Below are 26,474 nucleotides of genomic sequence, written 5' to 3'. Positions count from 1 at the left end.
CTTTATTTAAGCTTGTGTCTTTTCATATCTATTTGTATGCCTTCTTTATTTAAGCTTGTGTCTTTTCATATATATTTGTATGCCTTCTTTATTTAAGCTTGTGTCTTTTCATATATATTTGTATGCCTTCTTTATTTAAGCTTGTGTCTTTTCATATCTATTTGTATGCCTTCTTTATTTAAGCTTGTGTCTTTTCATATATATTTGTATGCCTTCTTTATTTAAGCTTGTGTCTTTTCATATCTATTTGTATGCCTTCTTTATTTAAGCTTGTGTCTTTTCATATATATTTGTATGCCTTCTTTATTTAAGCTTGTGTCTTTTCATATATATTTGTATGCCTTCTTTATTTAAGCTTGTGTCTTTTCATATATATTTGTATGCCTTCTTTATTTAAGCTTGTGTCTTTTCATATATATTTGTATGCCTTCTTTATTTAAGCTTGTGTCTTTTTATGAATATTTGCATACCTTCTTTATTAAAGCGTGTCTCTTTATATTAATACATGAATTACTTTCTTAAACCTACTTATGTTTTAATCTGATGTTAAAAGTCCAAGATGTTCTCCCGCCAGTTTGTCGTGAAACCACCCTGGCCATACAGCTTAAGAATAAGAAATAGATAAATTTCCTATTTCCATTAACTGTATTTTCGAAAGAATGATATGTTGACAAACAATTGTAGATTTGTAACTTATATCTCCCACTAGCGGATTTAGAGGGGGCGCATCCGGCGCGCGCCTCCTCTAAAATCGTCAAAGTTTACTTTTTATGTCAATTTAGGAGATAAAAAATAATAAAATACGCCCATAATGCATCATTTCCAACTACAAATTGTTAATTTTTCTTGATTGCTTAACCCCCAATCCATATGCAAACAGTTTATGCCATACACTTTCGGTTCAGAGGGAGGGGTGCATGTCAAAAGGTTGCGCCCCTAAGCCACGCCCCCTCTAACGTTGATTCCTGGATCCGCCCCTGTCTCCCAACAGATGGAAGAGTGAAACGTTTGCCAATTGGCCATTAATCATTTTATATCTTGTTTATACCCAGGAAATAACTTTTTTCATTTCATCTTCACGTGATCACATCAGCTTTACCTTTCGCGAAGCACTCAAAGGCCTGCAAAAATATTCTAAGAGCAGTTTCATCGGAAGAAAATAGTGTTATTGATGGAGCAGCGTATAACGACTGTATTAAAGTTATAACTATATCATTATAAAGTTCCATATTTATAAAGTCCATGATCTGTGTAAAGTACTTACATTTCTTATAAAAAGAACGAGCAGGTTTTAGCAATAATGAATTAAGTGTAGCCACAGTAATAACAAGAAGTTACAGCCACGCGCAAAAGCATCCATTGGTTAATATTTACAACGAAAGGAAAAGGACGCGTCATTTTGTAAACGCGTCAGTCGTTTAATATTTATATGTATTATATGTATTTCAAAGAGTAATTGAAAAATAAGGCCAGTATGTGGAAGCTGTCCCATGTAAAGGTTAAAGTAAAGCATTTTAATCGACTGCGTTAAAATTATGCATTTTATTTTATTTTATCAAAGAAATGTCGATGTATTCATATAAGGACAACGTGTCCATGAATGGACATGTAAACAACTACTATTAAGTTCGGGAGTTCATAGGGCATTATTCTGATTCTGAATAAAATTGTAACTATATCAAAACAATTGTTATGACGATTGTCTCTGTTTCACGATTTACTTTGAGTGTCAATTAAGTCTTAGATTGTATGTATACATATTTGTATAGGTCACTTCCAAATATGTATTACATTTAAGGCAAGGGGTAATCTTATATCTTTGTTAGGGTACAATGGTAATTTACCCAGCGTATTATTATAGAGACCTCTTGACTTCTTCTTCTAATATTCATCCCCGATTTGAATATTAATTTTATATTACCAATTTAAATTAACAATTGTCTCATTGGTAACACTTCAAAAACTGGTTCAAACAACGCTTTTACATTAAACACTATTTAAGAATCCTCGCCTAAAATAACACAAAATAAATTATAACAAACGCGGTCGATATGGCCGTTCAGTGCCGTTCACATCTCATGAATCTGGACCACTTTTTCATTATTTCCACGCTAATTGTTACTCCACATGATCACATTTTTATATATAGAAATATGATAGCGATACTGTCATATAAATTGCAGATTTTGAATTTTCGTATTCTTTGTAATAATAAAGACTTGCATATCAATCGTTGTATATTTTTAAAGTATTTTATTCAATATTTCTTTTAATCGCACATCAATGGAAAAGAAAACTGTGTATATAGGATCAAATATTACTTAAAAATGGTTGCTTTTTACAGAGTAATCCCTCATATAACAGTGTTTAAACAAGATATGGATTATCGTTATCTGCTTAAGAAAGTTATAATTAGATAAAAACTTGAAAAGCAAATATATTATCATGGATATGTACATTTATTTACTGTTCTGATTTCAGTGCATATATTATAACATATATTGATAATAATATCATAATTCATTAAAGTTATAATAATTCACTGATTTGAAGATAAGCATGGCAAACATGTTTCACACTTGCCTTTTCATAGCGGTAATTCCTTCATGTACTTATAACGTTATTGTAATATGTGAAATATATAAATATTGACATTATTTGTGTATAAGTGTATGTTGTCTTGTGACGTTGGTAATCTCGTTGTCTGTATATTGTCTTATTCTATTGCTTGTTTAGTTGAATGAGTGTCGTATATTTTGCCTTGATTTTCTCGTTAAGCGTTAAGTGATTGCTGTATTGTAGCATTCTGTCTCTCGTTGTGTGAATGTTGTCTTATGACATTGTCTGTTTCGTTTCGTGTGTATTAGGCGTCTTAAAAAAGATTTTGGCAGCTATGTTCTATCCTATCTGGAGTTTTAACTGAAGCAGTCAACTCAATAGATATGAACAAACAACACTGAGAAAATATTCCTTGAACAAAGTGGTTTCTCAATTGCAATGTTTAAAATGTGTACAGTAAAGCTCCTCACAGCTGATATCTACGTTCAAAACCTTCCCGGTATGCATCATACCAGCGGAGTTTCATAGATAAATTTTAAAAAAGCCTCTTACGTGATAATTTCTCTTGTGAGGTTAATTGATTTATTGGCCTTGCTCCTGTTCATAAAAGATACCATAAAAACTACACGGAAAAACGCATTCGTCAAATTGATAATAAAGAGCCTCGTTAAATTTTGAAGAAATATGCATTGTTTCTTGCAATTTATTTTCATAATCTATAGATACACATCAACATGCACAACACTTACAACAAAAATTGAGCTGTTTTAATTTTTTAAACTTTCAAAATTGGCGTTTGACAATAAAATGCAAGCAAAACACCAGCAGAAATTTTACTGCTGGACATAAAATTTGAAATCGAAATGGTTGAGAAACCAGTTATTTTGACGGACCAATAATCAGTATACTCACTAAAGGATTTCGCAATACTTACCTTTTTTTTTTTAATTTTTCGTTTAGAATCATAATGCATAAGATATTGTAAACAAGTTGACAAGTGCCTAATAAAACAAATGTATTTGAAGGCAAGTGTGGATTTACGTCACTCGCGGGCTGCATATCGTCTTTATAATAAGAAAGAAATGGCATAATCGCTTTTAGTCAAGCAAGGATTTCTTACAGAAAAGTAGACCAAGTGTTATAACAAGCTTTTTCTACTGCTAAGACGTTTATGTTTCTTTATCATATTAAAACAGAATGTCCTAAATTGAGAATTACAGAAAGAGTATATTATTGGATTAATCGCACTAGACAACAAGTAAGACCTCAGACACACATGGTAAGCCATATAGCCAGCATTGTTCATATTTGATACAAAAGTACTGTCAGTTTGGCGTATGATAGCTATAACGTAGAACGGTAAGAAACTAGCAATGTACGCTAAAGTGATCAGAAACAGCATTAAAGTCGACCGGCCAATGTGGACCCTTATATGAATGCACTGGGAGCCGTTCGATTTGCAAAGAGAGTCTCGCATGATCCCGTTCGTCTTGGAAACTCCATTTTTATTGTGTCGTTGTCCTTCCTGACCACTTTTAGATTTTCGTTGCACGTCTGGAGTCGATCTAACGGTATGTTTACCGTCACTATTAACCGTGCTTTCGTCTAAAGTTACTATCGACAGATCGTTTTTTGTTGTTCCTACAGGTAGAGGCAATAGTTCAATGTGATTTTGTGTTCGGTGTTCGATTGAGTATACATTTTTATTATTTTCATTCTCCCTATTTTCTGTCTTCTCCGTCGTGTTCTTAATTTCGCCTTTTGAGTCTGAATCTTGCAACAAGGTGTCGTCTTTACTGTCGGTAGGCTCACGTATCATCAAGTTTTGAGCAGCTTTTTGTTCCCGTTTTCTCTTCATTCTCATCCTCCTATGTCTACAAACTTGAATGCCAACGAAGTAGTATAGCACAGACAATGTCGTAAAAATAATGACTGTGCTTGCCATCATTAAGACGAAGAAAACGTGAGGATAAACGGACTCATCGAATTTATTTTCCAATAAACAAGACTTTCCTTCGACATTTTCTAATTTTACACTACGCGTGCCATAAAACAGTAATGATGGCCATGTCAAACACAATGCGAGTACAATACAGCAAATGCTGATGTACTTCGAAGCCTTCGCACTGAATTGTGGACCGTGTGGTCTACAAATTCGCCGGTACCTATCAACGGCAATCGCTACCAAAATTGCTGCAGATGAACTATTCATTGTGTAGGTTGAAAATCTGGATATCTTACACAGCCAGGGTCTGTCTAACATTACCGAGTATCGCATAATAAATATTTCCATTGGGAGAGTAGTAACACAATTAAACAAATCCAGAGATGTTAGAAATAGGATAAACATTCGTGATGTGCTTTTCCTCCATTTAAAGAAATACACATATAAGACTATGATATTCCCTGGAGTTCCAATGACCATCAATATGATAGTGTATATTATAGCCGGAAGTTGGAACTGAAACTGTTGTAGGTTCATTGATTCAGTTAAGGCCGTTTCATCAATTTCAAGAGATCTGTTTTTTAGCGTATCATTCAAAGCCACAAAGTGGGCTATTGCTGTTGTTTTCCCATTCATGTTAGCACTCATTTATGGCGCAATAATGAGCGACATTGATATAAAGTATCTATCGTTTGAAGTGTTGTTTAATTAAAGCGTGTCATATTTTTTTCTTTTTTATTATGAAATGGTTTCCTCATTCACAGTGGTTAGTTTGTAAATCACTATTCAAAAGAGTCCTTCCATTTGCAAGTGTTTCTTTTTAACTTTTCCAAGTCTTTATTATTCTCACAACAACTCATTTAGTCTAGAAAGTTAACTATATTTATCTTGTTAATATATGAAAATGACGTTCTTCAAAGACGTTGCCAGCATTTCTTTTACTATAACGTGTTAATTAAGCTCCATGCAAATGTTCGTATTACGATTCCATCAAAATTCCTCTTACTGCCAATTCGTTGAACGAAAGTAATAGTTTATTATGACGAGACCCTTTACCTGAAAAATATAATACACACGGGATTAAATGTTTAAGTACGCTTTCTGAAAGACTTTTATTGGTAAGATATAACAGGTGGAACATCGTAGTATAAAGTAAATATAATACAGGCTGTACTTTTAGCAGTTATCGTGTCACAAAGATTAGCGAACTATTTCCTAAGGTTTGTATTGCAGACCTGAAATACTTTAAAACCAGGCTTAATAAAGACAAATGGGTGATATCCGTTTAAACATAACATATTGTTCAAAAACTCACTCAAAATGTCCAAATATCAATAAGAAATTTGAATATCCGAAAATCTGGGGGGGGGGGTTTAAACAGTGAGAGAATTATTAATATTCATGAGAATGAAACACATATGTACCGACAATGTCAAATGTATAGAATGCTACTTATGTGGCTGTTTATTATAAATATAAAATAATTTGCAACTTTTGAACCAATTAATTTATGCCAACAAATAAATCATTGACAATGAAGAAAACATACAACAACATATAATATAAAAATGAATATTTTTTTAAATCACAGTAATAAAGGATGTAATGTTTAAAAAAAGTTCATATCAATCAACCTGTGTCCCACTCTTTTTCTACAACTAGAGACCAAAATAGAATAATGTGCATTAATGATTTATGCCCCGGTCTCCTTTTGTTTTCGTTTTTTAATGTGTTACAGCTATCAAGTTTATCTGTTGACACTCTAAATAGTCGCTATGCAAACTTATTTCAGAAACAAATCCATTAACCAACCATTTTAAAGAGTGCCATTGTCGCATTGTGATCTACTATTTCCCAAAACCAAATTGTCTTTACTTCTTTAAGAATTATTTTCTGTTTTACAAAATGATTACGACGTGATAAGCCATGATCAGTAAACACCGTCGAATAAGCAAATGTCAACATCCCGCGAGGAAAAAGGCAATGGTCAACATGATTGTACAATGGAAATAAGTACGTGCAAAGGACACACTTAGAGGTTTTGTTTAGAATTGATGTATGGCGTACTGACTTATGTAAATTTAAGTCAATTACCTAGGAAAAATATCAGACCGTCGTTTTATTGGCATCCTATTGCGAGTAAATGTCGCAGTTACGTTATGTCATGGAAATATCGAAATTGATATGACCAAATAATGTAAAACGTTTATTGTAATCATATCGTTTGGTCTGCTGATTTACGTGTTTATCTACAGTTTCAAATACAAACTAAAATATAGATTAAATGGACGAACTTATCATAGAACCTAAGAAACCCTATTTATACCTTAGTATTCTAGATCTGATGCAAAATAATGCCTTGTTTTGACGCAATAGAATGTGATCTTCTGGGTACTAAGGGTCAAACTGCGATTTAACTTTAGTATTTTCGTGATTATTAGCCCAATGCCGTATTCTTAAAAACTCGTAGTAAAAATGTTCAACTTACTGTTTATTTTCATTGAATGTATGTATATGTCTTTATTAATATTATCTATTTCTTTACTTTATTAACAGTTTCTGTGTAAATAATAGTTTTTTTTCTTTAAATCAACATTTTTTTCACTTAGATGCTTAAATGACTACGGTTCCAGTTCATTATTCAAGTATAATCACATGTACCACAAATCACCATTTTAAATAAACTCAAGTAGTCTTTTAGACCGTTCCAAGGCGGTACCGAACAATCCTTGATCAACATATCTAGTTGTGTTTTTTTTATATAGTACAAATGCACTGTGCTGTTTGTGGAGTTTTGTGCTGTTGTTCCATGTTGTTGTTTTTTGTGATTTTTTGTTTTTGTGTTCTATGTCTTTGGCGTTTACCCTGTGCCATTAAATAGGGTTTATTTTTAAACTTTTGGCTACTGAGCTTGTTTCTGAAGTTTTTCACGTAAGTATTATAAACGTGACAAACCTCAGAAAAGGAAAATGTCAGTGCTATGGTTCAGATTATAAATATTTTAACATCCGAGAATACAATCATGTGTATCTTTTTTGAGTCGATCGAATGTTTGAAAAGGTAATATTGCGTTGTCTTCGCATTAGCTGATTTCGTCAAAAGTGTATACTTTAAAGCCATTGACGTACGAGAGTGAGTTCTTGCCATTTAAAGGGCATCACAATAAAGCGCAACGTTTCATTTTTATCTTTTCTTAAATTTCTTCCAGTTATGGCCAAGGAATATACTTTGCACGACGACTTTCTGATGACAAATTACACCACGGCTATGATAATGCTTCAACAATTGACCAGCTTAAATGCAGGAAAAATCGCAGAAGTTATATTGTATTGTATCTATTATTGTAAAGCTATTAAGAAACATTTAGTTTTAATGATTGTAAAAATATCTACAAGAATAATTTCCTTCGTGGTCCACGTCTCTAGTAAATGGACTACACGACACACATCATTCATTTATTCAAATACACATCTGTTTGCATTTGTAAACTATAATTAGGCTTTATATATTTCATATTCTTATATAAGATACACAAAAAGATTTGTTGAGAAGGTTGTGTAATGTATTGATAAGTAGTTTTAGTACGAAACTCAATGACATTTAATCATAAATGTTCATATCCTCAAAACAGGAAAATACATTAATAACTGCTTGACCTCAGCCGGTTTAGCATCATTTTCAAATTGACCTCTTCGAGTAAGAGAAACGAGTTTAATCAATAATGCAATATTCAAATAGTTTGCATTCATTAGAATAAATACATATTTACATAGAAGCACAGTTATTTCCTTGCGTAATTTATCTATTGCAAAATCGTTCTTGTTTGCTTTCCAGCTATTAATATTCCAGTATGCGAGTTGGATTAAACACAGATTCTTGGTTTCAACATAACAGACTATTCTATCCTTAATTTAATTATGTAATTCTTCGAAAATTTTAATTTTGATGAATTCACGATGAAATTCTTAATTTGATGTGTTTTTACTGATTTTGTATCAGTGCAATTAGAAACAACTTTCATTGTATTGAAAGCCTCTTAGCTTCTGGTATTAGAGGGGAAATGCTTCAGACATGAAGCATATGCTTTAACGAATCATAATTATTGTTAGTAGAATTAGAAATAGTAGTAGTAGTAGCAGAAGTAGTAGTAGTGGTTGTGGTGGTGGTGGTGGTGGTGGTGGTGTGGGTAATGGTAGTAGCAGCAGCAGTTGTAGTAGTAGCAGCAGCAGTAGCAGTAGCAGTAGTAGTAGTATTAATAGTTTTTATCAACGATATTTTTCGCAATCAAGCCATATAAAGCATTTGGACTAAATAATTACACAGATTTTTCCAACGATATTTTCGCGTGTTCAGTATTAGTGAGCATCTCGTTAATTATTACAAGTGATGGACTAAAATGTTTTGAAATTGACATGAGTGTACCATCAAAAAGATAAGTATCGTTATTGCGAATGTGGAAATTTGTTGTTTGTTCAAATTGTTAATGTAATTCAGCCTACCTTTATCTGCATGAGACGGGTAACGCCAAGATTCTGGTAGATGAGGGTAGATTAATAATCGTGCTTTTATAAATGATAGAGCATGAAACGAAAATCAAAGCCACGACAGGTAAAGTACAGTGCGCCCTTTGAGATGGAATCGTATGATTTGTTTTCCATTATTTTAGCAGATTCATTCTCAAGTATTTTATTAGTTATGGACATATTTGTCAGAGTATGTTTGATTTGAAAGCAATCAAACTTACATTTAGAGGTGATATTGATGCTTAATACAAACAACTAAATTATGGCTGTTTGACTAGTGCCACTTTTATTTCTGCTTCTTCGGCAAATTTCACACCATTTGATGATATTCAACATATAAAATTAAACCAATAATTATCCACTGTATCTTTTGCCATAAACAGTTTACTAAACGACAAATCCTAATAAAACCTTCTATTAAAAATCCTGTTCATATCGTGAACTACAATTTCCAATAGTTCAGTAACTCATCTATTTGTCGCTAACAAAAACAGTTAAATGCTAGCTTATTTGTGTTTTAGTGAATCCGTTTTTCAATAATGTTATCATTGAAACTGCTTGAAACACATACAATGGAAGACGCTAAATAACACCGTCTCCCTTTTGTTGACTATGATATTGTTTATCACTAACATTGACGTATTAATAAGCATTTTTGTAAAACAGAATTGTACAGTTACAACGCGAACAAATTGTATCTCCCAAAAGATGAAAGAGTAAAAGTATGTCATTATTGTCCATTAATAATTTTAAATTCCATTTACCCATTTCATAGATTTTATCATTTATCATTGAAAATATCAGCTATATTTTATCATAAGGAAATGCAATGCTATAACTGGCTTCATTGCATGCACTCACTCAGAAATAATAAAAGCCCAGCGGATTTTCATATTTATAGTGATACAATTGAAACTAATGGAACGAAACGTAGTTCAACAGCCAGACACAAATACATTTGTTAAGGCATTCGCCTATATTTGCTACAAAATGAAAAATACCTCTTTATGAACGATTTACTCGTAAAATATTTAAAAGTTTTTTATAGAGTGGTTGAAAAATAACAAGTATTTCAGTGTGTTGTAATAAAAAGCTGAAAGTACACATTCTCATCGACTGAGAGGCACATTTTGATTTTTTGTTTAGTGTCGATATATATACATACGACCAAAATTTGTTTGAATATAGTTTGCCTAACAGTAGCGAATGTATCACACATATGTAATCAAAAACTTTTAGATGTAATCCTATATGTAATATAAGCTTTTGAAACCTATATTTCCTTCTGTTGTTCCAACATTTTACGGTTCATAGACAAATATTTACTCAGAAACGCATTTAACGAAATCAATTGTTATAGCAGACCTACTAATGTCTTTACCTGATGTTATTAATCCAAAATATATTCCCGCCACAGCTTAATGTAAAACCACACTGGCCGTATAGCTTAAACTATCTGTTTCGAACTGTAACTACTAGTTCCGTCTACTCCAAACTCCAATAGCTCTCTACAAAGCTGCTCAGCTGTGCCTAACACTTTTACCGATAACGAAAATAGGAAGCTTGTAGAGTTTGATCATTTGTATTGACTGACCATTTACTAGAATGCTACCATGAACACTCTTTAAAAAATAAAACAGACAATGATAGTTAAATGCTTCATGACCACAGTTTTCTGTCCCCGGTGGACAGGATACACACAGGAAAAAGGGTGTTTATCTTCTAGTATCAGTTTTTTATTAAAATTGAAGAAAAAAATGGGGGTTTTGGCAGTGAACTTGACTTAATTTGACACTATATTGCAGCATTTGATAGTTTTAGTGTTATTATTTGTAACATATTAGCTTGTGGAAGTATGAACATTGAGTGTTTGTAGCCGATTAACTTCTTGGCGCTACGGTTATGTATATATACTCGATTATCGAAGTCGGGTCAATGGTCAACGTAGTGTTTTCTCCTGATTATATTTTGTGTCTTATATTGTCCTATAGCTGCAGATACCTTGTGTTTTTTTTACTTGGACTGACATAAAGTTAACATCCATTCTATTGTATACTTGTAAAAGCATTATTGTACTGACACAACCAGAAAAATACATAAGTAGAAAACATTGTATGTGTTTCCGATGCGGTCGGATATATACGACACTACGTCATGTGCGGGTCGGTAATATGGCGAACGATTTTTACAGCACTGATCACATGACCGAAAAGACTCGGAGGAACGCACAAAAATTTGATGTATTTAATTATAAAACAATGTTGAATATCAAAGTGTTCTATTTGAATTAATTGTATATTCAGAATAATATTTCATATTTCAAACAACTGTGGATTTGTAGGTTATATCTCCAATCAGATGGAAGAATAAAAGGTATGCACATTGGCCACTAATCAATTTACTATCCGGTTGTTACCTAGAAAGAAAACTTTTATTTTCATTTGACAACAGCAACTATACAGTTTTATTCACACAAAGGCCTGCGAAAGTATAAACAAACCATTTTCATTGAAAGATAATGGTTTTGAAGATTAATCAGAGTCTTTCGACTGTATTCAAATGATTAGTTCGTACATTTAAAGAATTGCAATTATATTACTTGTCTCATTGATGTGAGGTACTCACTTAATAACAATGACTTCAAAACGGGCTTTCATAATTATAATCAAACAATAGAAACTAAATTAACCTTTACGTAGTCTTACAACCAAGCAAAGTTACACTTGGTGACATGTTTATTAATATTTGCTACAAGGGGTCAATGACTACTCTGTGAACATTTTCGTTATACAATGCTTAAGCGTGCTACATAGCGTATTTGAATTGTAACAAGCCTACATCGAATAAATAGAAACAGGTGTATACATTGTAATCGGGAATATGTTTTAACAACATTACAACCGAATTGTGAAATATATGCTATTCTTATTAATTGTAAATAGTGTCGATCATACATCAGACCAACACATTCTTACATAAATAGATCAGTTTGAGTTAATTCATAGTTTGCCTTTATTCTGTAATTTGGTAAAATGTATCAATACAATTTTACTGACGATTGTCTCTGTTATATGATTCACCACTCATAGAATCATTTTTTTAAATGGATTCTTATACGTGTTTTATAGCTCAGTCCAAAATATACAGTGTATCTAAGCCATTGGATTCTTCGAACTCTTGTATGGATAACATTTATTTTATTAGATCGCCTAGCAAACGTTTCCACAAGTCATTTACATTTTTGTTACAAAGTGTCCTTATAATAATGTAAAGCAAGATTGTTTTATATTTAAAACAAGTACACTTAATGTTTTGCTTGATAGCAAACAGGTATGTGCTAGTAATGCCATAAAATCCATAATATTTTACAAACAAATTATTATTCCACATTGAGACATCTAATTAATACTTATAATTTGAATTGAGAATAATGTAGCCTGTAACAATACAAAAGCTTCCATGTACGAATAAACTTTAAACATACAGAACAAAGAAACAACGGCTGAAATAAAACGAAATTAAAATATCACAAAAGCTCAGTGTGTTTCAAATCGCAAACAACCGAGATCGCTGTTTTCAATATGTACACGGTTTTCGTTCCTCCACATGATCACATCAAATATTTATAAAAACATAATTGCGAAACTGTTATTTACATTGCATATTTTGAATTTGAGATTTTACCGTATTAATTCAGCTTCTCGGATCAATTGTTGTATATTTTAAAAATATTTTATTCATTTTAACTATTCATTACTCACCAAACGAGCGGAAATCTGATATGATAGAGGGACTTTTACTGCGGTGCTTTGATTAGTTGCATATATGTTATACCAGTGTTCCTAATATAGATGGAACTATCAGAGAGATATTGTCTTATCAATTGTCTCTTTTAAAGTGGTGTTAAAAGTACAACATTCAAATAGTCTGCGTTGTTCTTATGTATTGTGTTTTTTGTAAATGTCGATGTGTCCATATGGAGATGGAGATTTTCATATATTTTTTTCTAAATAAATTGTTAAAATATATTAATACAATGATAATGCAGATTGTAACTGTTTAAAAATTCACCACTTTAAATTAGCCAAGAGATAATAAAAAGTCTTTGGTAACAAGTTTAAACCGTCCAACATAAAGTAAGTAGCTGAGGCGTGATCCAAACTCTTTTTAGGATGAAATCTTTAAAGCGCCCAGCGTATAATAAAAGAGACCAATTGACTTATTCAATGTGTCCAGAAGTAATATACGCTCGTATATGTTCATCGTTTTTGTAGCATTAAGTATTTTATTTATCCAGTCAATGATAAGCAACATTCTTTAAATTGCTACTGGTATCATTTTTTGTACTTACAGGTCAGCTGAAAATTAATAAAAAAAATAAATAAACAAAATATGATAACTAATTTTAAAATTAAAAAGTGTTTTATCTGTTACAATACCAAAACCTCTTTAAAGTACGCTTTTACATTACACAGTTATTATAAAGAAACTAGGCTAAAATAGAACAAAATATTATCAGAAAAGTTGTTGATATGGCCGTTCAGTGCGTTCCACATCTCATTAAATCCGGACCACTGTTTTTATAATTTAGCCGTTTAATGTTCCTCCACATGATCGCATAATGTATTCATAGACATAATTGTCATTATGTCATTTAAATTGTAGATTTTGAATTAGCGATTTTACTGTATTAATTATTACTTGCACATCAACCGATAAACTTAAAATATTTTGTACTTTATTTGTTCTTAAACTTTCAACTACTGTACATTTTCTGTTGTGTTTCGTATAAATATTGGCCACTTAACTAGAATCCAGCCCTAGAACACGTTTCTCGCCCTAAAATAACAAGCAAGGTAATTTACAATATGAAGCTACTATGAATTAAAATAATACAATTTAATGCAAGCACAGAAACCAAATATTTCACGGTAATCCTGTTTACAAGTTTATATTAAATTTGTTTTTTTTTAAATAGTACTGCTTCGATTTTTATAATGTGAAATCAATCATTGGCATTGTCCGCTCCCTTACAGAACCAAAGTGCCTATGTTCAATTATTTAAGAATGGTACTAAAAACGTTTTAAAAACAAAGGATAGGTCAAGTTTAAGAACCGTTAAACATCGTAGGCATTAATGTCTGATTTAAGTTGGTTATTACGAATTGTCTGTTTGTATAATCAAGGTCCATTCTAGTGTATATTACACATATATAAATGACTTAATAAAGTGTATCGTAAAAACGCTCACACAATAATAGCAATTCATTTCGGATCATTACGTGATGAGTTCGCCGTTTCAATTTGCCAAATGGAATGGAGTTTATTTACAAAAAGTACACTTACAACGTTCTAAATGAAATGCTACAGTTGTGCCTAAATTAACTATTCCCCGTATCTTTTTTCTGTTGAGTGCAATGATCTGCACGTTGCTCCGTGATATCCAAGCTCTCCCCGGGGAATTGCTGTAATACAATTATATAAAAGATCAGACCCATATATTGTGAAACCATCAGCTATAAAAATGATCAATGACTACTTGAGATACTGTTATTTCTTTTGCTATGAGTCTTTAAAAATGCATTATCTTCAGTAGAGTTGCTATAATTCGGTTTTATATAAACATTCTGGCTTTGCCAAAATTGATTCAGAGTCAAACGTGTATGATCCTTTAACGGAGGTTAATTGACATGTGTTTTGATGTTGTTAAAATTGTTATGGCTAGAAACAAAATTTCTCTTACTAAACAAAATACAAAAATGATAATTAGTTAGTACTGCTACGTTTTTAAAGTCACTATATGTACTGGATGTGTTTTGGAAAAAAGGATATCTAACATTTTTGATTGGCTGCATACCTGTCTTCTGTATGCAATGGTCATAAGTGACACGCTCTGTATATTCATGAAACTTCCTAAGAAACTGCTATAATACATAACTATAAAAGACAAGATTCGTATAATTTTATTCTGAACAAAGCCGATTTTAAAACAATAAATAGCCGCTTAGTATAACTTTATATCAGTTGTTATGAGTTATATGTTACATTTCGCTTGGGACTGCAGAGAAATAACCATTATAAGTATGCATGATTATATCAAAATTGTGTTGCACAATTCCAGACGTTCTTGCCACCTTATTCGTTACTTTTAAAGTTAACATATCCCAGAATGTTTGCTTGATGCAAATTGAACCATTGCTTTTGAGTTTTTTTAGATTTTAAGAATGATCTATTGAGTGAAATCCGGACATTTAAATGATAAATAGCTACTCGATCCACCTTCATTTATTTTGCTATGAATTCTTGCGTTGTTTGCGAAAACGTGTACTGCTGTTTTTTTAGATTGGTATAAAGTTAAAAACAGTTTTAACAACTGAAATTTGGTTTTCCTTAAATATTTATACAACGCAATTAATTCTCCATCATATTGGGTATGAAGCCTCACAGGAATGAAAACGTTACTTTTTCCGCGGAAGGACTCATTTATACTGACGACGTTAAAATATTTGTGGGTTAAAATGCTGCATGAAAACCGTTGTATGCATTTTTTACATAAATTATCTCATTTTAAGTTTCCATAAAAACCGAAAGTGTGCCTATATACGCCAAATCTTACATTTGTTGTTGCTAGAATCACCCAAGTTTATTTTCAACAAACTTTTATTCAAACTGGATGCACTGTTATACAAGTAATTGGGTTAACATTATTAACTGGGGAACCCGAGAACAGAGTATGTATTTATTAAGAGGTTTCTTGTCCCATGTCGCCGAATACAGTACGATATATTGATAAATACAAACATGCATATATGAATATGTATATCAATAGAAACTACAAACAAAATATGCAAATTTGATTTGAATACTTGTTGATGAATATATTGCATATTTTATTCTAGGTTACTTATGTTAGTGAAGTCAAGTTTATACTTAAATAATAGACCTGACATATGCTAAAAAGTGAAATGTTCGATGAATATGACTCAAAGTGACTCTTGGGTCTGATTATGATAATCGTTAATACATACCGGTATTTTCGAGTACTTGAATATTATTTGAAACACCTTTCTTGCTTTCAATTCTATCAACTTGACATACCTGGTCTTCATATTAGATTTAACCAAAGCAATGTCCTAGTTATGTCCTGGGAATCAAGTTCAGTTTAAATAAAAAATAAAACGATAAAGTAAAAAATTACAACCGTTTCGATATTCAAAGAAATAATTTAATAGGTCTTAGACTTAAGCCAGTGTCAGGGGTAAAATGGTGAAAGTAATACAACTTTCATACTGTCAATGTTTTTATCAAAAACGAGATAGATCTAAGGCGCTCGCCAAATCCCGATGACTGTTTCAAGTCGAAAAAACAAAGATTTATTGATAAACACCGTCGATTGATCTTCTACATCCTGCGCCTGCGAGGGAACAAACACTTGTCAACATCCCGCAGGAAAAACAGGCAATTGACAGCATGATTGTACAATGGTAATAATTACGTGAAAAGGACACACTTAGAGGTTTAAAAGTGACGTATGACGTACTGAAGTAAATGTTTAAGGAAGTAAGCCAATTACTTAGGATAAAATAAGACCGTTATAATTTACGGGTTTGTCTGCAGTTTAAATAAAAACTTATAGTTAAAATGGGTTATCTGTTCATAGGACTTTAGAAACCCTATTTATAGAGAGTGTGTTCTTGCCATTTAAAGTGCATCACAATAAAGCGCAACGTTTCATTCCGAAACCAAGTCTCTATTAAATGGACCACACGCCACACATCACTCATTTATACCAATACATCACTGTTTTCATTTGTAAATTATTATTAGGCTTTATATATTTCATATTTTTCTTAAAAAGGTTGCATAATGTATTGATAAGTAGCATTAGTAGGAAACTCAATGACATTTAATCATTAAAAATACACTTAAAAACTGGTTCGACTTCAGCCGGGTTAGCATCATTTTCAAATTACCTTCTTCGTTCAAGAGAAACAAATTTAATCAATAAAGCAATATTTAAATAGTTTGCATTCATTAGAATGAATACATATTTACACAAAAGCAATGTTGCTTCGTAAAGTAATTTATCTATTCCAAGATCTTTCTTGTTGACTTTTCATCTATCAATATTCAAGAATGGGAGTTTGATTACACACAGATTCTCGATTTGAAATTACCAGGGATTCTACACTATCCTTAATGAAATTATGTAATTCTGAGACAACATAAATTTGGATAAATTCGCGAGGATATTCTTAATTTGATGTGTTCTTACAGATTTTGTGTCAGTACAATTATAAAACAATTTTCATTTTATTGAAAACATCTTAGATAATAGAGGGGGAAACCAATCTGACAAGAGGCATATGCTTAAACGAATCGAACTTATTATTATTATTATTATTATTATTATTATTATTATTATTATTATTATTATTATTATTATCATTATTATTATTATTATTATTATTATTATTATTAGTAGTAGTAGTAGTAGTAGTAGTAGTAGTAGTAGTAGTAGTAGTAGTAGTAGTAGTAGTAGTAGTAGTAGTAGTAGTAGTAGTAGTAGTAGTAGTAGTAGTGGTAGTGGTGTTGTAGTAGTAGTAGTAGTAGTAGAAGTAGTAGTAGTAGTAGAAGAAGTGGTAGTGGTAGTGGTAGAAGTAGTTGTAGTATCATTATTATTTTTAACAACGGTATTATTCTCAGTCAAGCCATATGAAACAATTTCACTAAATCATAACATAGATTTTAGCAAGTTGAACGATATGTTCGCGTGTTCAGTACTGGTAATCATCTCGTAAACCATTATAACTTGTAAACTAAAATGATTTAGATTGACATGCGTGTACCATCAAAAAGATAAGTGTTGTAATTGCTTAAGTGGAAATCTGTTGTTTATTCAAATCGTTGATCTAATTCAACCTTCTTTTATCTGAAAAATACGATCAACGGCAAGATTCTGGTAGATGAGAGAAGATTAAGAATCGTGCTTAGAGCATGAATCGAAAATTAAAGGCGTGACAGGTAAAAGTACAGTATGTCATTTGAGAGGGAAACGTATGATTTGTTTTCCATTACTTTAGCAGATTCACTGAGTATTTGGTTAGCTATAGCATATTTGTCAAAGTATGTTTGATTTTCAAGCATTCAAACTTACATTTAGAGATGATATTGATGCTTAATACAATATGCTAAATTGTTGGCTGCATGACTAGCGACACTTTCAATAGTGCTTTTATTTGCAATTTTTGCATTTGTTAGCTGCTCAGTAATGCACATCTCTTTTTTCGCTAACGAAAACAGGCCAATAGCAGCTCATTCGATTTGTTAGTAAATCCCTTCTTCAATAATGTTATCATTGGAACTGTTTGAAACACATACAACGAAAGAAGCCAAATAACACCGCCAGCCTTTTGTATACTATGGTACCTTTTATCACAACCATTATAGCATTCTTAAGTATTTTCATAAAACAGAATTGTGCAGTAATAATCAGAACAAAACATGTAAGACAAACGATTTTCCAGCACTTGCCACAATAACGTTCTACACTGATAAACATCAAATCGAAAAAAATGTGATTCCAAATTTCATTATAAGTACATTCGAAATTAAAATAATTATCATTGCAAACAACTGTGAATGGGTAAATTATACCTGCAAACAGATAAAAGAGTGAAAGTATGTCAATTGTTCATTAATAATTTTAAAATCTAGTTACCCAGAACATAACCTATTGGTAACAGCAGCTTTATTTTGTTATAAGGGAATGCAATGCTATCACTTACATCATTGCCTTCTCAGCTTAAAGAACTCACTCAGTAATAATAAAACTTCATCGGATTTTCATATTTATAATGATACAATTGAAACTACGGGAACTAAACGTAGTTCAACAGCAAGACACAATTACACTCGTTAACGCATTCACCTATATTTCATACAAAGTGAAAAATACCTCTTTATGAATGATTTAGTCATCGAATATTTCAACGTGTTTTATAGAAAAGTTGAAAGAGTTGTTCACTACGGTTGGTTTTTGAAGCTGAAAGTACACATTCTAATCGACTGCATTGCACATTTGTATTTTCAGTTTAGTGAAAATAATGTCGATGTATCTGCAAAAAACCAACATCTGCTTAAATATAGATTGCCTAACAAATGCGAATTTATCAAACATATGTTATCATAATACACCTGTAACTCAGGTTGTTCCGCTTTAAGATGAAGCTGAAGTACACATTCTAATCTACTGCGTGGCACATTTGGATTTTCTGTTTTGTGAAAATATTGTCGATGTATCTACATCAGACATCTGCTTAAATATAGATTGCCAAAAGTAGCAAATTTATCACAAATATGTTATTAAAAGTTTTTAGATGTAATTATATATGTAATATAAGCTTCTCAAACCTATATTTCTTCGTGTTGTTCCAATGTGTTTACGGTTCATAGACAAATATTTACTCAGAAATGCATTGCTTGAAATTAATCGTTATAGCAGATCTACTAATGTCTTTACCTGATTTTAATAATCCAAAATATATTCCCACCGCAGCTTAATGTAAAACCACCCTGGCCGAAAAGCTTAAACTATCTGTTTCGAACTGAAACTATACTAGTTCCGTCTACTTTAAAACTCCAATAGCTCTTTACAGAGCTGCTCAGCAATGTTATACGCTTTTGCCGATATCGAAAAAAGGAAAATCTCAGATAGTGCTTATTTGTATTTACTGGCCATTTACTAGTATGCTAGCATTATCAATGTTTAAAACATACAGAGAGAGCTAAATGGTTCATGACCACAGTTTTTGCCCCCCCCCCCCCTCTGGACAGGATACACACATAAAACTAGTGCTTGTATTCTAGTATCAGTATTTTATTAAAATTGAAAGAAAAAGAATAAATAGGGGTTTTGGCAGAAAACTTGACTAAACTTGACACTCCTTTGCAGAAATTGATTGAAGTTTTAGTGTCATTAATTGTATTAACATACATAATAGCCAGTGGAAGTATGTAAATTGGTTGTTTGTAGCCAATTAACTCCTTGGCGTTACGGTTGTGTATTTATACTCGATTTTGACAGTCGGATTAATGGTTAACGTGGTGTTTTCACCTGATTATAATTTGTGTATTCAATTGTCCAACATCTCCCAGTACCTTGTTGTTTCTTAACTAGGACTAATATAAAGTTAACAGCCAGGTTATTGTCTATATGAAACATAAAGTCAAAAAATTGTGGTTTCACGCCAAAATACACACGTAGAAAACAGTAGTACACGTTATGTATTTCGGATGCGGTCGGATATTTACGACACAACTTAACGTGCGGGCTGGTCAAATGGCGAACAATCGATTTTTCCAGCACTGGTCACATGACCGAAAATACTTGGCGGAATGTACGGAAATTTGATATGTTGAATTAAAAAAACAATAATAAAAATCGAATAAAAATGCTGTAGCGTATATCTTCAAACAAAAGAACGAGGTACGCCAATTGGCCACTAATCAATTTATTATCCGATTGTTACATGAACATCTTCATTTGACAACAGCAGCTTTAATGTTTTAAGCACTCAAAATCCAGAGAAAGTATAATTATACAAGTTTTATTGAAATATAATGGTGTTGACGATCGACCAGAGTGATTAGTTCACTCATTAAAAGAAATGCAATTTTATAAATTGTCTCATTAGAGCGAAGCACTCAGTTAATAACAATGACTCCAAAGTGGGTTTCCCTGATTATAGAACAATTGAAGCTATTGTCATATTGTCACTCATTTACATGTTAGTTAATAGTTGCTACAAAAGAAAAAATACCTCTTTATTAACTTTTTTTGTCATAAAATATTTAAAAGTATTAAATAGAGTAGTTGAAATACAACAAGTCTACAGTCACGAAGATATAGGAACAGTTGTAAACGTTGTAGTCGGGAATATGTTAAAAAGTAATGCTACAAGATTAAATCGACTTATGGATTTATGAATATTTATTGGAAATAGTGTCGATGTGTTAACATCAGATCAATATCCTTTTGAATAAATATATCAGTTCGAGTTCATTCATAGTTTGCCCTGAAATTTAGTGGTTAAATGTATCAATATAATTTTAATGAGGATTGTCTTTATTTTACGATTCACCACTCAATTTCAAAATTGATTCATGTGCATATTTTTAAAGGTAAGTCCAAATTATACAGTGTATTTAAGCCAGGGGACTGTCCAAACAGTTGTATGGATAACATCATTAAATCACTCAGCGAATGTGTCCACGAGTAATATACAATTTCGGCATTTTGTTTTACGGTGTATGTATTTAATGTAAAGCAAGATTGTTTCATATCTACAATAAGTTCCGTTCCTTTCTTTGATTGATACCAATCAAGTATATGCTTCTAATAAAATTAATTTATTTTCCAACATAAAGCTGAACATTTATCATAATTTACGAATATTTATCCCCGATGGAAACATCTAATTTCTATTTATAACTTTAATTTAAAATAATGTACCCTGTAACAAAACAAACGCTTTAAAGTACGAATTTATTTTAAACGTAAAGAACAAAGAAACAACGGCTGAAATAAAACGAAATTATAATATCACAAAAGCCCAGTGTGTTTCAAATCGCAAACAAACTGAGATCGCTGTTTTCATTATTTACACGGTTTTGTTCAACCCAAATGATCACATTAAATATGTATAAAAACGCAATTGTGAAACTGTTATTCACATTGCATATTTTGAATTTTAGATTTTACCGTATTAATATAGCTTCACAGATCAGTTGTTGTAAATTTAAAACATATTTCATTCATTTCAACTATTCATTACTCATCAAACCAGCGGAAATCTGATATGATAGAGCGACATTTACTGCGGTGCTTTGATCAGTTTCATTTATGTTACACCAGTGTTACTAATAGGAATTCTAACTATCAGACAGATAATCAATTGTCTCTTTTAAAGTTAAAAGTACAACACTCAAATCGTCTGCGTTGCTCTAATGTATTTTGTATTCTGTTAATAAAATGTCGATGTGTCCATATTAGGCCATCATAGGCTAGAATATACTGGGTAATAACAACATTCGAGATTAAGATTTTCATTGTTGGTGTTAATTCTGAAATAAAGTGTTAAAACATAAAGACAATTATAATAAAGATATAACCGTTCAACGTCACATTTTTGAATTTTAGTTACAGCTGCACTCCCACAGATTGAACGTTTTGACAACTTTTTTTTGTCTTGGAACGAGCCATTTCTTTGCGAAAATCCATGTTATTTAAGACTCCTGGCAAAACATTACATTGGTGAATCTTATATTTAAGTTCAAAAAGTGATGTTTTATGCATTTTTCTTAAACTATTAGTAACGGTTTAAGCCATAAAACATTTTCGAACGGAAATATGAAAAACCACGATCTAATTTTTTGTCAGCAATCTTATATCATTGGTTTGAAGATATTTACTCAAAAATTTGCTCTTTCCAAGACAAAAAATAAAAAAAATAAATTGTAAAAATGGTTTATCTGTGAGAGTGCAGCTTTAAGGTTTAAAACATATTTGTACACATATTTGTTTAGCTAAGCTTAATATATTCAAGATATATTGGCCAAGGGATAATTAAGAAATGTTTGATAACAATGTTAAACCGCCCAACGAATAATGAGCTGAGGCGTGGTCCAAACGTTGTGTTAGGGTACAAACTATTAAACGCCGTACGTATAATAAAAGATACCTCTTGACTTCTCTAATGTGTTCAGAAGTAATATGTATGTTCATCGTTTTTGTAACATAACGTATTTGATTTATTCAATCAATGTTAAGCAAGATTGTTTATACTGCCAATGATATCAGTTTGTACTTTCGGATGAGCTGGAAAAAGAATCATTATTTCTAATTTAAAAATTGAAATGTGTTTAATCTGTTACAATACAAAAAACGTTTCGAACAACGACCGCATTGACATTAAACATTTTTTGAAAAATATTGGCTCAAATAAAACAAAACATATTATCACACAAGTGGTTGCTATGGCCGTTCCGTGCATTCAACACCATACGAATCTGGGACCACTGTTTTCATTTTTAACAGCTTATTGTTTCTACTCATGATCACATAATGTATTCATAGAAATATATGTGATTTTGAAAATTTAATTGCAGATTTGAATATCCGTTTTTACTGTATTTATAATGACTTGCACATCAATTGTTGTATATTTTAAAATATTTTGTTCTGTATAACTTTTTAAATTACACATCAATAGAAGGAAAACTTTATACAAAGATTCGAAAATTGCTAAGTTGCTTTAAAAAGTTTATTTCATGGAACAGCCATGTTCTATTACTGATTTTGCCGCCTATGTTTCATAGTGTTTACGTTTCATAAACACTGATGTTTTCGGAACGGTTTTATTCTAAATAAAGTTTTATAACTCACCTGATAATATTTATATGAAAAACTTCAGACAAAAGTACAAAAGCCGAAAGATTAATAGATTATTATCTAGTATGAAATAAATTTTATTCACCCACGTCATTAAGGCAATACACCTTCTCTTTTATACCAGCACGTACACTTTTTAGATTAAGTTTCTGTCAATTCTAATTGTCATGTATGGAGATTAATTTTAGAAGCTATCCGGTATTTAAGACCATTATTGAGGAGTTTTCTGGTTAAAATATCCAGTAACAATATGCCCAACACCGTCGTAACGGTACACAGAGTCAATGCAATCTCACAAAGAACGTGTGTTTTCAGAAATATCTTCTGTCACTAGTTGATTTTGTGGGGGTTTTAACAGCACTACTACGTCTTTTATGTGACATCAATTTGACATTGTCCGCTCCCTTTCCTTACAGAAGCAATGTGGACCCGTTCTAGTCTATGTTCAGTTGTAGTAGCACTAAAGCTCTTCTTTGATTACAAAGGATATGCCAAGGTTTAAGAACCGGCTATATTGAAGGCATTGATGCTTGCTTACAGTTGGTTATTGAGTATAGCCTTTCGGTATAATCAAAGTCAACCCTAGTGTAAATAATAATACAAACATATACTGGAATAAATAAAAAGTATCCTAGGAAAAGGCTCACACTTTAATAGCACTTAATTTTGGTAGATTACGTGATGCCACGTGGAGTGTTTAGACAAAAAGTCTACAAAAACTTACAACGTTTGAAATAAAATGCTTCAAACAGTTTTGCTTCAAAAAACCTATTTCCTGGTATCTTTTTCGGTTAAGTGCAACATCCTGCACGTTGCTCCATAATCTCCTCGGGGAATGGCTGAAATACAATTATATGACAGATAAGAGCCATATATTGTGAAACCATCAGCTATAAAAAAAAAATCAATAACTATTTAATATACTGTTATCTCCTTTGCTGTGAGTCTGCAAAAATGAATCCTGTTCCGCATAGCTATTTCATTCCGCTTTTATATATGTATTTTTTTTTCCTGGAGACATTTTATTCAGGTGCTATGTATTTGATCCTTGAACGGCAGCTTAATGGCGTGTGTTTTATTGTTGTGGTTGTAATTTTATGGATAGAAACAACATTTTCCAGAACTAAAAAACTAAGAGGATGATCATTCGTTATTACTGCCATGTTTTTAAGTCACAAAATGTACTGGATGTCATAAAGAAAAAAGAATATCTAACACCATTCGAACTAAATTGCGTCGTTTGTGTTTGGCTGCACACCTATCTGCCAGTATGCATGTCTTAAATGTGACACGCTCTGCAAACCCTCCAGAAACTGCCATATTGCATTAATATAAGCCAGTATGCATGTCTTAAATGTGACACGCTCTGCAAACCCTCCAGAAACTGCCATATTACATTAATATAAGCCAGTATGCATGTCTTAAATGTGACACAATCTGCAAACCCTCCAGAAACTGCCATATTACATTAATATAAGCCAGTATGCATGTCTTAAATGTGACACGCTCTGCAAACCCTCCAGAACTGCCATATTACATTAATATAAGCCAGTATGCATGTCTTTAATGTGACACGCTCTACAAACCCTCCAGAAACTGCCATATTACATTAATATAAGCCAGTATGCATGTCTTAAATGTGACACGCTCTGCAAACCCTCCAGAAACTGCCATATTACATTAATATAAGCCAGTATGCATGTCTTAAATGTGACACGCTCTGCAAACCCTCCAGAAACTGCCATATTACATTAATATAAGCCAGTATGCATGTCTTAAATGTGACACGCTCTACAAACCCTCCAGAAACTGCCATATTACATTAATATAAGCCAGTATGCATGTCTTAAATGTGGCACGCTCTGCAAACCCTCCAGAAACTGCCATATTACATTAATATAGAAGAGAGAAGAAAGTTTATTCAAGGAAATATAACACACAATATACATTTGAAATAGGCCAACATGACCCGTGATCAAATTCATCGAATACAATAGCTTACGTATACAAATTCAAATTCAAATAGCGAACAAGTAAACAAGCATAATTGTATCAAATAAATAGAAGCTGTACCTAGGAGAGTTTGATATACATATCATAAATACATAAATGATCTTAACTATGAAATATTATATTTATATCATAGTATTAACAACAGTGTCTACAAAATACAATAATACAACATGCATATGATATGTATTAAATTTGAAGTTCAATTATTTTACCAAAATATACTACTTGACAATGTGCGTTATATTCTTAGAAGTACAAACGTGTCTAACTTAAATGGATATGTCCCATTCCCACCCCCACTAAAAGAGCGAAAACGAAATATTAGGAGGGTTTACAGGGTAAAGCTATGTCGATCTTAGTATTGTTTTGCTTACCAAAATAAAATGCATTGTGATTTCAAAGAAAATGTTATACAGCTGAGAGCACACATAGTTTCTACGCATTAGAAATCTTTACGTGACCATACGTTTTCCTTATTTCAAATGCATTAAATATATATACAGCTAAAATTTTTAAGATGTTTGCATTTTCAGACTTTAGCAACAAAACTGCCTTAAACATGCTCGGTCTCTCCCTATAATATTTCTTAATGTATTTACATCGTATGTCGTTGTACAAAAGACATTCAAATAACAGGTGGTACTCATCTTCCAACTTATTGCATGCTCTACATAAGCGATCATTTCTAGGAATATTTGTCCATCTTCCAGTCTCAACCGAGAGCCGGTGTGATGATAATCGTAATTTAGTTAATGCTATTTTATATTTATTAATGTTTACATTCTTCAAATATGACTGAAACTCAAAATTTGCAAACACTTTATAGAACGACGTTCTAGTTGAGTTTTCTAGTCTACTGTACCAATTTTGAATAAAGATATCCTTTACTCGACGCTGAAAAATACTGATAAATGTTTTGTGTTCCCCACCCCTTGGGCAATCCAGACTTCATGAAAACCATAATTGCACAACATATTTTTAA

General features: G+C 31.9%; 1 protein-coding gene across 2 annotated transcripts; it reads right to left on the bottom strand.

Annotated features, from left to right (window-relative positions):
* Nucleotides 1-2,314: 2,314 nt before the first annotated feature.
* LOC128207482 (muscarinic acetylcholine receptor M4-like) lies at nt 2,315-19,654 on the bottom strand. 2 transcript variants are annotated; one of them, XM_052910430.1, is made up of 2 exons: nt 19,550-19,654; nt 2,315-5,560 (listed from the first exon to the last, which is right to left on the bottom strand). In XM_052910430.1, the coding sequence occupies exon 2, from the start codon at nt 5,150-5,152 to the stop codon at nt 3,698-3,700; it is 1,455 nt and encodes a 484-aa protein (XP_052766390.1). In that variant the 5' UTR covers nt 5,153-5,560; nt 19,550-19,654; the 3' UTR covers nt 2,315-3,697. The 2 variants fall into 2 exon arrangements, with proteins under 2 accessions (XP_052766390.1, XP_052766389.1); XM_052910429.1 differs by lacking the exon at nt 19,550-19,654 and adding an exon at nt 10,409-10,523.
* Nucleotides 19,655-26,474: the final 6,820 nt, after the last annotated feature.

Source organism: Mya arenaria, chromosome 11, assembly GCF_026914265.1.
Source record: "Mya arenaria isolate MELC-2E11 chromosome 11, ASM2691426v1".
In the NCBI taxonomy this organism is placed as follows: Eukaryota; Metazoa; Mollusca; class Bivalvia; order Myida; family Myidae; genus Mya; species Mya arenaria.
Note: the sequence above shows the minus strand (reverse complement) of the source record. Positions and strands in the feature narration are given on the sequence as shown.

What these genes read in the sequence shown, in the direction of transcription:
- LOC128207482 (XM_052910430.1), bottom strand. Translation starts at nt 5,152, where the DNA reads ATGAGTGCTAACATGAATGGGAAAACAACAGCAATAGCCCACTTTGTG.